At 40.1% G+C, this 14,130-nt stretch overlaps 2 protein-coding genes across 21 annotated transcripts in view; one reads left to right on the top strand and one right to left on the bottom strand.

The window, feature by feature from the left end:
• Positions 1 to 9,174, top strand: part of APBB2 (amyloid beta precursor protein binding family B member 2) — a 388,982-nt gene extending 379,808 nt beyond the window's left edge. For 13 of the 18 annotated variants that reach the window (XM_055435278.2, XM_055435274.2, XM_055435271.2 and 10 more), the window contains 2 exons: positions 1,311 to 1,502; positions 5,297 to 9,174. In XM_055435278.2, coding sequence (XP_055291253.2) covers positions 1,311 to 1,502; positions 5,297 to 5,464 — 360 coding nt within the window. In that variant the 3' untranslated portion in view covers positions 5,465 to 9,174. The remainder of the gene's footprint in view (positions 1 to 1,310; positions 1,503 to 5,296) is intronic. The other 5 variants (XM_055435290.2, XM_055435289.2, XM_055435284.2 and 2 more) reach the window with 1 other exon arrangement.
• A 2,537-nt stretch (positions 9,175 to 11,711) lies between these two features.
• NSUN7 (NOP2/Sun RNA methyltransferase family member 7) overlaps positions 11,712 to 14,130 on the bottom strand; it is a 43,786-nt gene continuing 41,367 nt past the window's right edge. For all 3 annotated transcript variants that reach the window (XM_088836300.1, XM_055435291.2, XM_088836301.1), the window contains exons 11-12: positions 12,836 to 12,959; positions 11,712 to 12,341 (exon numbers count right to left, since the gene is read on the bottom strand). In XM_088836300.1, the coding sequence (XP_088692426.1) occupies positions 11,712 to 12,341; positions 12,836 to 12,959 (754 nt within the window). The remainder of the gene's footprint in view (positions 12,342 to 12,835; positions 12,960 to 14,130) is intronic.

The raw sequence follows: 14,130 nt of genomic DNA, 5'->3' as shown, positions 1-14,130 counted from the left end.
TGGAGAGAGGCCAGCATTAGCCTCAGACACAAATTATCTCAACTTTGTGGTTGAGAAAACTGAGGCACAGAGAGGTTAAGCAGCTGCCACCAGGCACACAGCTGGAAGCACCAGGGTCAGTTTTCCATTCTGCCCCTGTGAGCCTCCTGTCATGGAACGATCCTAAGTCCTGGTCTGCTCTTGCTTCTGTCCACTAGCAACTCACCTTCACACCCAGTTCAGTTTCTGAAGATGTTCACTGAGCCTGCAGGCCTGCTCCGCTGGATTTTCTTCAAGTCTACAACACGTGGTGCCTTTTCCTACCCCTGCACCTTTGCAGGCGCTGCTCCCCTTGGCCTACCCAGATCTCAACATAAATGTCTTTCTTCCAAGAAAGCTTCCCACCTCTCAGACCAGCTTAGTTTGCCTGTTAGGCAATCCCACAGCACCTGAGTGAATATTTCGTAAGTCCAGATGTTCATGAGCCAAAAGTCAACATTCTGGATGTATTTACTAATTTTCACAAATTACACATGGCTGTCGCAGAGGCTATAGTGTTCATTAGCATGAGTTCCGAACATTTCTTAACTCAGCATCACATGGATGTCAGTTTGTGAAAAAGAAAACCAAAAAAAAAAAGCATTTGGTAACTTTTTGTTTTACATAGTTTTAGATAGAAATATGATTCAGTGGTTCCCCGGTGGCTCAGATGGTAAAGAATCTACCTTCAATGCAGGAGACCAGGGTTCAGTCCCTAGATCAGGAAGATCACCTAGAGGAAGGAATGGCCAACCACTCCAGTATTCTTGCCTGGAGAATTCTGTGGACAGAGGAGCCTGGCAGGCTACAGTCCGTGGGGTTGCAAAGAGTCAGACACGACTGAGCAACTAACACTTATGATTCAATGTGCTGTTGAGTTGGGGAAGACCTGGGTGGAAAGAGATCCCGTGAATCCTTTCCTTGGTCCTCTGGGGTTTCCAGTGGGTTTGCCAGGGCAAGTGGATGCTGAGCCACTGTATGGGCAATGCATAAAAAGCGTCCATGACATTGTTCCTACCCACAGTGAAGTCACAGGCTTGGAGTGGACAGAGACCAAAACACTCATACCTGGCTGTGTGGTTCAGAGTAGACTCAACATCATAATGAGGCACCCGCAGCGGTGAGGCCTCTCCAGACACATTTAGACACTTCCCTTTCTGGAAAGACACAGGTCCTTTCTAAATTCAGTCTGGCCGTGTATTTTTAAATGCCACTTCCTCTGTGCGGCCACTGTAAGCCGATCCTGTGACTTACGGTCTGCATGTGCCTGTGACTGGCCGGGCTCCTGACAGGGTCTCTTGCAGAATGAAGAGGAGATCCTGGTGGAGTGTCGCGTGCGGTTCCTGTCCTTCATGGGTGTCGGGAAGGACGTGCACACGTTTGCCTTCATCATGGACACCGGGAACCAGCGCTTTGAGTGCCACGTCTTCTGGTGTGAGCCCAATGCCGGTAACGTGTCAGAGGCGGTGCAGGCCGCTTGCATGGTGAGTGAGCCCGCTGTGGGCTTCCGCCCTCGGGCCCTTGCTTTTGTCTGATATGCCATAAACTAGAGTAGAATTTCTTACTTAAACGAAGCTAAGGCTAAGCTCTAAAGTAAGGCCTTGCTGTGTGACACCCTCATTCCTGTAGACAGAATCAGTCGTGATGAGCAGTTTGCTGTTTTAAGAGGGCAGGACACCTGGCAGCAGCAGGACTGGCTGGAGCCAAGTTCTTCTTAGAGACTCCAGGAACACTGAAAACGATGACCTTCAAAACCATAAATTTGAGGATTCTCAATTCTTGATCCCTAGTTAATTTCAGCGTGTGATCAGGAGATGCTGGTCACGTGTGAATTGGTGCCATTTTTGGAACCAAATCAGTAATTTTTTTTAATTCAGTGTATCAAATGGTCTTTATTTTAGATAGTTGGTCTAAGTGCATTGTTCTTGTTTACTTTATATCTATGAACTTTATTCTTACCACAGCCCTGTTAGGTAGTTCTCTTTTATTTATAACAAAATAGAGGCTCAGAGGAAGGCATGCTACTGGGGCGCTTGCTTATTTGTTTGGGATGGGGGCAGGCCCCAGGACAGAGTTGTTAAGTGACAGAGCCTGTGTTTGCCCCCAAGTCTGGATGGAGGAGTGACCCAGAGCAAGAAGGGGGCCCTGAAAATAGCTCGCTCCTAAAGTTTAAAGTGAAGGAGTAGCTGGAAGCATGCCTTTGGGGCACTTGATCATTTGTTTGGGGGCACTTGATCATTTGTTTGGGAAAGGGCCAGTCCCAGGGCAGCGTTGGTAAGCGACAGAGCCTGTGTTCACCCCCAAGTCTCCAGGCAATAAAGCCAGTGCTTCTGTACCACATATATGATTTCAAATGATCCATTCCACAAATAACGTTTGAGCTCCTGTTATTCCAGCCACTGGAAAAGTTCTAGTAAGAAGGAGGGAACTGTTTGAATGGAGGCATCCAAACCTGAGCTGCATGGTGTATTCTAAAACAGCAGGTGGGGTGGGTGGAACCAGGTGGAAGGAGGTGAGGTCCATGTCGCGAAGGGCCTGTGATCTCATGCCAAGGTGTTACCTTCAGCAGAGATTGTTGAGCAGGTGAATAGACCATGCCAGGTTTTAAAGCTAACCCCAAAAAAGAGAGAAGAAAACAAAGTGGAGGAGGGTTAAAAGGACACGGCTGAGGTGGGGAGATCACCCGGAGGCCAGGGGAGAGTTGCGTCTAAACCAGAAGTGGCAGTGGGAAAAGACAGAAGCTGGTGATGGAGAATCACCTGGCTGGCAATGAGGAATGCTGAATTTGAAGCACCTGCACTTCCCTTAACTCAGTCCACTGTTTGTGGGCTGGACTCTGGGAAGTTCAAGTAGGGCTAAGATGTGATCCTTATACTATGGAGTTTGGGACTGTGGGGAGATGCAAAAACTGACGTTCCGTTATGGTGCAGAAAGTGCTGAAAGTGTAAGACTGCACTGGATGGAGGAGTGACCTGGAGGAAAGGGGCCCTGAAGAAAGGTTGCTCATCAGGTCTGAGGTGAAGGAGTAGCTGCAAGGATGCCGCTGGGCTCTTACTCATTTGTTTGGGATGGGAGAGAGCCACACAGTTCTTAGGCTGAGGGAAATGAACCAGCAAAGCCGGATTGAAACGGGTGTCATATTTGTTGTTGGGCCAAGGTCTTGGTGGAAGCTTTGAAGATCCTGGAGCTGGGCTTAGCCTGACGATTGGGTTAGAGTGGCTTTGAGACCTGCCAGAAGATGCCAGGAGTCCAGGAACAGGTGGAGCTGGCCGGGGGCAGGGGAGGGCGTTCTGTTTCTTTACAGACAGCACGTTGCTAGGTTAAGAAGGGGAAAGGAAGGGGTGGCTGGACAGCAGAGGCAGAAGTGGACACCTCTGAAAGGAGAGGGCAGGAGGGGAAGGACGTCTGTGTTGTGCACTTGTTATGTGGCTTATCCCCACCACAGTCCTCTGTCAGAGAACAGCTTCCCCTCATGTGCTGTGGGGCCAGGATTCTATCTCAAACCCTCCTGCATATAAAGAACCAGGGCCCAGTGGAGGGGGACAGTGGAGAGGAGTTGAGATGAACCTCCTGACTAGACACAGGGAGCTAAGATGGGATGAAGGGACTGTGTGGAGAAAACAGAAAATGGGAGAATCCAGCCAAGCAAAAATGGATGGTAACTATTGTTTTTTTGTGTGTGAAATTATAAACAAATCGTAACAGATGATTTTGGTCATAAAATGAATGAATGGCTTTTAGTCTTAATTATACATTTTAAATGCTGCTGACAATTAAATAATTAGCTTTATCACTGGTTATAGTTTGTTCTGATTCCAAGACTCATTGTCTCGTCTCTAGAAATAATTTCTACTCATTTACTATTTTAATTGTATGAGTCACCAGCTAAAGTGACTCAGCCAATCTAGTGTAAGACATTAGGGATAAACCTTTCTTGATACTCTGTATCCAGCATTTCTAACTTGGTGTCTTTCCTCTTGATTCAAATCTGCATGGTTCCCCATCTGAAATATCTATGTGTAAACGCATGCAATCAGAAATGTCTCTGGCATTAACACATTCTGAATTTACTTGTTAGGCATATTTCGCAGCTGAGCAGCAGAGGCCCAGTTGAAAATATTTTGATGAAAGTGAGAGGGAGAGGGGTCCTCTTAATGAAATTCATCAGGCATAATTTTGACTCACACTGGATGTAACATAACTAACACTGTAACACCCCATCCAGTGTCCCATGTTGTCATACCTGCCGTTTATAAAACTGTGCTTTGGAAGTGTGTACTTCTGGTTGTGATGCAAACCTAGAAACATACTTTACACACAGGAGATGTGATAAATTATTTTTCATGTGACTGGGTTGAAAGGGGCTAGTTTTGTAGCCTGTGGGCTATGACAGAGCACTGTGACAAGAGCCTAGCTGTAGGAAAGTTCATGCTTCTCAGAGAGAAACATCAACCTGTTTCACAATTGTTCTGAGGAGCCTATTAATATTTAAGTAGATTTTTAAGAATCACCTTCAAGTGCTGGGATTAGAGGGAAAAATTGATACATTTTAACCTTCTAATCTAATTTTGAAGAACTAGTTATCTTTTCATTGATTCAAAAACAGGTGGTTTGTGTCTTTATATTTCTGAAGGATAGACCCTGTTCTTGGTACCAGTGCTAATGTATTTTTAAAAATTAATCTATTAAGATTAATGTATCCTGAAATCTTAATACATAATTGTTTTAAGTTAAAGCAGGAAACAGGAATGAGAATAAACATTTATGAATGCCTTCTGTTTTGCTAGGCCTCTTTTAGGCATTCTGCACGTATTTATTAATTGTAATACTATCTTTTAAGGTCCCCATTCTTCACCCATTTAACAAATGAAGAAAAGGAGGCTTAGAGAGATTTAATAACTTGCCTGGGGCCATACAGTTCACGCATGGTAGCCCCAGATTCAAACCCTGCCCTTTCTACTACTCTGCTTCTCAATTAGCTACAAGCTCCCCGCTTCACTACCTGCCTGAGGAAACAGTTCATACTCTCCCAATCCTTTTTCTTTTTCATCAGCTCATTCTTTGACTAGGAGGTATATTAATCACAGCCTATCAATACAGAGAACTTAAAGAGAATTTAAAACACTCTACATTAAGGAAAAAACTAATAAACTCTTGGATTCATGTTTAGGAGCTAGGTTGTGAACCTTTAGGAGTAAATATATTGACGAATTAAAATCACATTAAACAGGAAGGAATGATACACTATTAACAACCATATAACTTTTTTTCTTTTCAGTTACGATACCAGAAGTGCTTGGTAGCCAGGCCACCTTCACAGAAAGTTCGACCGCCTCCCCCGCCAGCAGACTCTGTGACCAGAAGAGTCACAACCAATGTAAAACGAGGGGTCTTATCCCTCATTGACACTTTGAAACAGAAACGCCCTGTCACAGAAACGCCATAGCTGCATATGTGAAAGGACTCTGTACTGTTTCCTGAAGGTTGAATAGCTACACTAAAGAAGAGGAGCTGATCTCTGGCCTTCCATTCAGTTGCTGATGCTTTGTCTTCAGAGAATTTATCCTTAACCAAACAGTGTTAGACAAGCATGTTCTCTCGTCTTGCCACCATCGTGTGATATGAAAAGAAGCATGACTAATTTTTTTTGCTGTTGGTAAGTTACATCATGAGCAGTGGAAGGTCCCTTTCTTATTGTAAATATCGTAAACATTATGTAATTTCACACACACACACACACAGGGAAGAACGTGGCCACATCCCTCCCAGTGAAGATGCTGAATCCTTGGAGTGAATGACACCTGAGTTAGTTTCACTGTCTTCTTGACTGGATCTGTCACAGGCAACTTTTTAAGTCCTACAGCACTTTGCCCTGTTTTCAGCATTGGATTAGACACTGCATACTGGATACCATTGAATTGCTATAAAAATTGGATGATGAATTTTTGTTTTAGTTTTTCATAAAATCGAACCTTTGGTTGACAGAACTGGCTGTTGGCATCAGAATAGAAACCAACTGGCAGCTTTCCTTGACGAGCTTCTTAACACATGGACACCATTTCATGTCTACAGCTGTTTGTGGGATATTGGGGGGAAAAGTGAAGCTTCACAATTGAAAAACGAAATTTCAGAAATTAAAATCAAACAAAAATAGCCTTTCTGTTTAGATGGTTTTCAAACTGATTAAGAAAAAGAAAGAGATTTGCAAAATCAGGATGCATTTTGGGTGGGACATTATTTCAAACTTCTGCCTTATATTGTACAATGCAGCTACAGAATTATAGTTCACTATGGCCATTCTCTACATAAACAACGTTAAAATGAAATATTCATCATAAGCCTTTCATCCTTAATTTGATAATTAGCCAATATGCAATTTGGAGTTGAGGAAATGCCATTTTCTATTTTAGATCTCCACCACCATGTCATGTTGTAGTCCCCATTCTAGGTAAACGTTCTGCTAGGATTCTACATCTAACTCAGTCTTACCCTAATGCTTTTTGCCCAGAAAGCTGTCTGTCCATCATGTATTGTCCACGGCAACAAACTGCATTAAATTGAACCTTTCTGCATTTATGTGTTTAATATTAAAATTTGTTAAACTTTAGATATATTTTTAAATTTATATTTTTTCCATTTATCTTCAAGATTTAAGAATTTCTTATCAGAGCAAAATATACGTAGGAACAATGTACTACTTAGCAGGTTTCCCAAAAATAGCACTTTCCTGCTTTTTTATCAATAGACAAGAGACTTAGCTGTAAAGATACACAGATTTAGACTCTTGTTGATACTGTTTAAAAGAAGTCGCTAAGAAGCTAAATCTAAACATGTTTTGTTTACTTTTCAGTGATAAAATTATCATTTTATAGGATCATCCAGTTATAAAAGCAATGCTTTATGTTTATCTACTGCTATGTACTTGTCAGAATGGTTTCCACATTTTTCTCATCACATTTGAGCCTTATGAGGTAGAGAAGGTAATAAACACATTTGAGAAATAAAAAATATGAATTAAAGGGGCTCAACCACCTAGCCTAAGACCTCAGGAAAGTGAGTGTGAGAAAGCCAGGACTAGAACTCATGCATCTCAACTCCCAGTTATTAAAGTTATGCTGCTTCCACGCAAGTCAGGAGGAGTCTTTTCAAACTTACTCTGAGCATATCCAGTATTGTCAAGCAATCTTAAGATTCCCTGTATAAGCTTGTGCAGTAGAATTAAGGATAAAACCAATGCCCTCTCTCAGTCCAAGACTGTTTTCCTGCATTGTGCCTCAGATGTGTTGTAAAGACAGGATTCTATGTGCAGCACAACCTGTTCAACCCACAGACCATCCAGTGATGATGTTACGTGTGGTAGAAATATTCCTAATTCATGATACTTAGCCACCAGAGAACATGATGGAATGAGTAGGTGGCCTCCTGCCTCTGTTCCCTCTCAGAACTCTGGAGTTGTTTGCTAGCACCCTAGAGTTATGACAAAAAAGATGCCACTCTAGAAATGAACTATACTTCTCACCAGCCTATATACTATTCTATGGAAGTTATCAATAACATCCTAAGAAATTACTTCATTAAAGAAATCCTTACTGTGCCCTTCAGAATTCAGTCATGATGATCTTTCATCTTGACCTCCACAGTGAAACATTTTAGTGTGATAAACTTCAAAATTCTTAACTAGTGAGCCACTTTTATATTGGAATCTCTACCAGAACCGCATTCATTTTTAAGGCATACGTTTGTTTTCAGGATCAAGAATACTGAGCTAGCTTTAAATAGCAAACTGATTTATATATGCAATTATAGGATGCATTAAGATGAATGATAGCCTTTACATACTGAAAACTTTACTGCAGATATTTTGTTTTAAAAATAGCTTTGCATATAGTAAATGCAATTACTTTTGTAAAACTAATTATGTTAAGCCGTATGTTCAGACACTTTCTGCCTGGCCAAAAAGTATGTGTGAAAGTGTGTGTGTATTTTCTGTGAAAGGATGCCAGTGTTTTACCTGATATTGTAGTGAAACTTCAGTTATCTATGCATTCTTTGTATCTGTGATTCGGTAAACAGGCAGCCATGTTCACTATGCCTTGTATGTCTTATCATTTTTTTAATTAACCTGTTAAATACAGCTTAAAATATTTTTATTTTATTTATTCTATTTTTACTGAAATATACTGCATTGTTGTGTTTAATGTATTATTATCTTTACTGGATATTATCTCTCAATGTATCCAGGTCTAAGTAATCTCAGTGAACTATACATTGCCTCAAAGGTGGTTTTGTAAGATTTGTAGTCACATTTTTATTGGAATATGTAGAAGAAACGGCAAAATACTTTAAAGTTTCTTTTTATTTTTTAAAAGCAGCTAGATAGACACATACTTGCCACCTCATATGTGTGCTCTGTGGCCACATCAAGGGCAATAGCCAACATGCCTATGGCTAAACACTTTACTTTGCAAACTTAAAGCACTGCTTGGTGCTTCATTTTTATATCCTTCACAACACGTGTGAAGTTATCTAGAGACACACACATGTTCTCATGCCCTTTGTTTCCACCTGAATATATGATCAACCATAGCTAATTGGGACCATTGTTTTTTGTTTATGTCTGTCTTACTGCATGAAGCAACAATAGACCCATTCTCATTAAAATAAGTTATTGGTGATAAACTGTTGGCACTGCTACTTTTTAAAAAATGCCACTTTTATGATTTTATGATGAACATTCATACAGGTCTACCCAAGGTCATTTACTAGAAGCCTAAAGTCTTTCCTCCTTTTCTTACATGACACACTCACTTCATAAGCATTGCAACACAAATTAAAGATTTCATTAACAATGTGAAAAACATTTCCCTAACTGATATTAGCACAGCTTAACTAGTAAAAGCATTAGCTCTCTAGTTTGCCAGACTTACTCCTCCCAATACACAGCTAACATGTGTTACACAGCCTGTAAAATGAAGTTTATTTCAGCTTCAGAGAAAAGATACTGCACACATTAATCAGTGAGAGCACTCCCTGCCATCCAGAGCAGCTTGTTTATCCCAAAAGAACATTTGGTTTTGCTTTTGGCCCCTTCTGCTGTTGACCACTTTTACACATTTAAATGTAATATGTTGTGAGAATAAACTTAGCTGCGTAAAATGTTTGGCTCATTTATCTGACATCAGTTATACATATCCAGGCATAGCAATAAAAATCTCCAGGCCAGTCATTTTATTTTCAAATTATTCTTAAATTTAAAACCATTTTAGTAATGTAAGATTTTGCTTTGATTAGTTGTTGTATATTTATACCTGGTAAGAACTAGAAAGTAACTTTAAATTTTGAATAACTCATCACACTGTCCTTATTTGTTACTCAGAAGGACATCTGGCATTTTGGACTTAGAGGCCTGTTTAGTCACCAACTTGATGCTCGTGTATGCACTCTTTCTAGTATTAAGAAAGTCCATTTTTACTTTAAGACCCTGATGTTAAAGAAGGAAAGAGAGTTGTACAGGCACTAAATCCAAAATGAAAAGTAACTGGAAAAACAGTATTTGAATCTGGTTTAACTGTTAGGCATATAGAAGAAGATAAATGGAATTTAAAGTGTATAGCCTTTTTTTTGTTCATCTTGCATTTCCTCCCATAGTTTATCTTTTTTTTCTCAAAGGTAGTTACTCTTCAAAGAGCAAAATTTCAGTTGGTTTCAGGTATTATACAGAGGTAAATAATTACAGGTTAAAAATCTGAATTTGCTATTGGGATATCTAAATACCAGTAATTTCATTATTTTAGTTTTTGCAGCATTTTTCTCTTAAGCTGAAGAAAGAAAAATGTCAGTGTAATCAGTATTTTTCACTACAAGTCTAGCATATTGTTTTTATCCAAAGTATTTTTCCCTTTTACTCTACCAAAATATTTAAACAATTGATCACATCCTTCTTAGAAGATTCTTAAAGAAGAAAACCACAGGCTTAATGAAGGAATGGTTTAATATAGAATCTCCATATACTTACAAAGAGAGAAATAATTTATAACAAGATTCATGTTATGAGATAGAAGTTAAGTGGCTAAAGTTGTGACATGACATGAACTATACACTGCTATAGAGATCAGAAAAATATCCTGAACTACTCCATAATAGGGTGAGTTTTCTTCTTATAACTTATCACAGAAAGTAAAAATCTTGGACCGCTACTTCTGGACAGTGGAGTGCTCTTCAGCCTGGGGCAGAGGGGTGAGGGCAGGAAAGGGATAAACGATTCCCGGGACAAAGTATCAGGTCTTTACTGAACAAAGTTCAGTTCAGCTGCACTTGCCTCCTGGAGGCATGGAAGGTTCTGAGCCAGTGGTAGTAAGAGGAAACCGTACTCTGATAACAGAGCAAATATTATATAGTTTTTGATTTTTGAAATTAGTAAAATAAGCTGAGCACTTAAAACATTTCCATATTTTTTAAGTCATAGTTAACATGAAAATTCTTTGGGTATTTAAAAATAATATGTCTGGTTCAAGTATAAAAAGTCATGTTTCATTGACATGCATTACTGATAAGTGTAAATCTTCAGCTAAAGAAATTTATTACTACTAAATGAAATCTACCATTTTTATCCTCACTTCAAGTGAGGAAATTAGAGCTGAAATGAATACTAGAGCTGAAACAGACCTAAATATTCATCTTGAAGAAGATAATATTCTCCTAAAATCATGACATCTGAATTGAAATTTAGGAATTTATATAACAATATTCAACACAACTGGATTCTGAAAATAGAACTTTAAATTCAAACTTTATAAATGTGTCTATGAACATGTTCTTAAACAGCAGGATTTATAGTTGTAACTTACTTGATTTAATATCAATTTCTGTTGCCATGATGAAAAAAAAGTCAATAGACCCAGAAATAATAACCATAACCAGTTCTTGGAAGGCAACTGATAATACAGTCAAGATGAACTTACTTTTAATATAATTAAAATAGTGCTACAATATTTTTTAATTGAGCATCAGAGATGATTTACCAGGGCTTCACTACTGTGTACCATTTGGAGTAACTGTTTTCACCTGATCTTTGAATAGACCCAGAAATTTGTATACATTTCTTTAACAATAGGTGTGTCACTTATATTCAAGTTTGACCGTGTCCTCAGAATTACTACTTAGATGGAAATTTGCTTATAGTCTTTTTTTTTTTTTTTAACAACAGTATTTGGCCTAAATAGTCAGAAGGGAGAGCTTATGTTCACTGTGCTTAGGATCCTGGAAGCTCTTCCAGTGAGAAAGTTTTCACTCTGAATGGACATATGAACTGGAACATGGGACCTTTCTGTTTTTCCTATTTCTACTCAACCTCAAGCACATTACAAAAGATCAACCTCGATAGTGATTGAAATGTTTAAACTACAGCTGACTTGATACTGAAGACTGATCTAAGGTCTGTGCAAGAGCATCTTTTCCATACTTATGCTTGCTAATAAACCGCCTCACAAATTAACTTTGAAAACAAGTCTGTTACAAGGCACACACTGTTTCCCTTGTGGAAAAAACTGTTGCAGCTTTAAAACCAGTGTCCTAAGTCCAGACTGAAAGTTACCGAGAGTGAAACCAGTTCTAACAGCTGTTTAACCTGCAGACTCTGGAAAAAAAAAAAAATCTACTCCTGACCCTGTAGAAAAAATGTAAGACACTCACAGCTATGGTCGAGGATGCCTGGGTGGAGAGGAAGGTAAGTGTTCTTTAGGTTTTTCCCCTCTTCTGGGTATTGATGGTGTGGAAAGATAGCCAGGCAAGACACTCTTGGGCCCAACCCAACGATAGTAAAAATGTGGAGCTGGTATGTGAGATCTGATCCCTTGTGGACTGGGAAACGGCAATATGACTGGAGGCAAGGCAATCTCTACGGGTTTCAGTGCAATCATTCTGTCTTCTGGCCGAGGTCTCACAAAGTTTGATGGCCGTTCATATGGTCTAGCAGATGTGTTCTTCATAATTGTAGGCACTAAAGGATTGGTGGTGGGCTTGCTGGGTTTTCTGACCTGTGAGGAAGACCCCACTTGATTTGTATTTTTCTGTGGAAGAGATGTTTTTGTTGTTAATGTCTCCGACTGATTAGCACTGGCATTAGTTTCTCGACTCAGGAACTCAGCAATTTTCATTTGGATGCCGCTGTTATCAGCAATGGAAGATTTTGGCAATGACATTTTTTGTTTCTTCTTCTTCTTCTCCCGTTTTGAAGATTTACCCAACTCAATCCCCTCCAGTAGACCCTTTGCTGCTGCACGGGCCAAAACATCTTTCACAGACACTGTCTCAGATGGGTCCCGCTATAATTAAAGAAGCAGCTAGTAAATGTGGGAGTTAACTGTTACCATGTATATCACAAATACTTATCAGTGTTTCAGTAAAGATAAGAGTATCATTATTATACTAATAGAAATAGTTTTTAGGCTTCAGTCCCTACTATATCCCATAAGCTTTAGGAAATTACTTTCATTGTACTCAAACCTCCCCATTTGTGAACCTGATAGAAAAAAAAAAAAACAGCTTATTTCTTATCTGTGAACTAAAATGAACTAGATATTGACAAGTGCTTAGAGAGGTGCGGGTAGAGAGTAAGCAAGGGAAGAACACTCAGGAGAAGCATAGAGATAAAAATAGGGATTTTAGCCACACAGTAATAATTCTTTTTCATGCCTTTTAGGTATTTATTAAATAAGCATACCATTATGAAATGTTCATAAAGTTACTAGGCTCCTTGTATGAGGCTTTGTTGTTTCTTAATCCCTAAGTATGAAATGGATTGGGATTTTATCCTTACCTCCCTTGTTAGAACAGAAAGAAAACAACCATTGGTAATTTCAGATGGTTCCATTCTAAAAAATTTGTCAGTAGACAAATGTATTTCCTTTAAGGAGCACAGTGGAAGGACAGGGGGACTAAGCCTGCAATAGATAACAGCAAATAATTAATAGTTAGAATGTTTTATTTGCCAATCAAAGGAGACAGTAAATTGCAACAAAGCACACATGCATGCACCAATTGTTTAAACAAAAATTCCAAATAAGAATAAAATGTCAAGGGGAGCAATCAAAATGGCAGAGTACAGCATGATGTGAGCCAACCTCCTCTCACAACTATTCCAAAAAAAAATCTACATATGGAACAGTTCTCACAGATTATCTACTGAACACTGGCAGAAGACCTCAGACATCTGAAAGGGCAATAAAATCTCCACATAACCAGGGAGGACAAAAGAAAAAAGAGGGAGAAAAGGATCAAAATGGAACCTGTGCCCCTGAGAGGGAACTACGTAAGAGGAAAGGTTCCAGCACCCTGTGAAGTCCCTTCACCAGTAAGGAGATCCACTGGGACAGAGAGGGAGCTTCCTCAGAGGAGAGCTCAGAACCTGTCTGCAGCAGTCAGAATAGACAGAGACTTGCACAGATGGTCAGTGCCTCAGCTGTGCACTCCCCAGCCTGAGACACACATCCACTGGTGTAAGTAGGGACTGGGAGCTGAAGCTCAGGCTTCAGAGGGCCAATCTGGGGAGAGAAACAGGGTTGGCTGTGCAGACACAGCCTGAAGAGGCTGGATTCTGGTGCAACTGCAGCCAACAGTGTATGCAGAGAAAGCCTGAACCCACCATGGTGGTGATGTGCCATTGTTGAGGGCATGTGAAGGGAGGGGCGGAACCTGCCATAGCAGCCTCTTTCCCTGCACACGCACTCCAAGACAATAGGACACAGGCTACATGAGTTCCAGGAACAGGTGCCAATCACTGTGTGTGAGCTCCAGGAACTGGCATGAATCACTAACAGTATCACAATTTCCAGGGGCATGAGCAAGCTGCCACTGAGAGCTCTGGGAGTGGGCACTAGGTGTTACTCTGAGAGAGAATGCCAGCAACTGCATCTGCACACTATCAATGGGATAATGGATAGCACACATTGAGGAAAGAGGCAGCAGGCATTCATACTGAAAACAACCCTCACACAAAAAATACTAAACCCACACAAGCTACACGGGGCTGTTCCCATATATAAACAGCCCACTAAGACCACAGAAGATAATTCCCAAAAGGGAAAAATATGCAACCTAGAATACTATACCCAG

The sequence above is a fragment of the Moschus berezovskii genome, chromosome 5 (genome assembly GCF_049115385.1).
Source record: "Moschus berezovskii isolate FMDL1 chromosome 5, NW_MosBer_1.0, whole genome shotgun sequence".
In the NCBI taxonomy this organism is placed as follows: domain Eukaryota; kingdom Metazoa; phylum Chordata; class Mammalia; order Artiodactyla; family Moschidae; genus Moschus; species Moschus berezovskii.
Note: the sequence above shows the minus strand (reverse complement) of the source record. Positions and strands in the feature narration are given on the sequence as shown.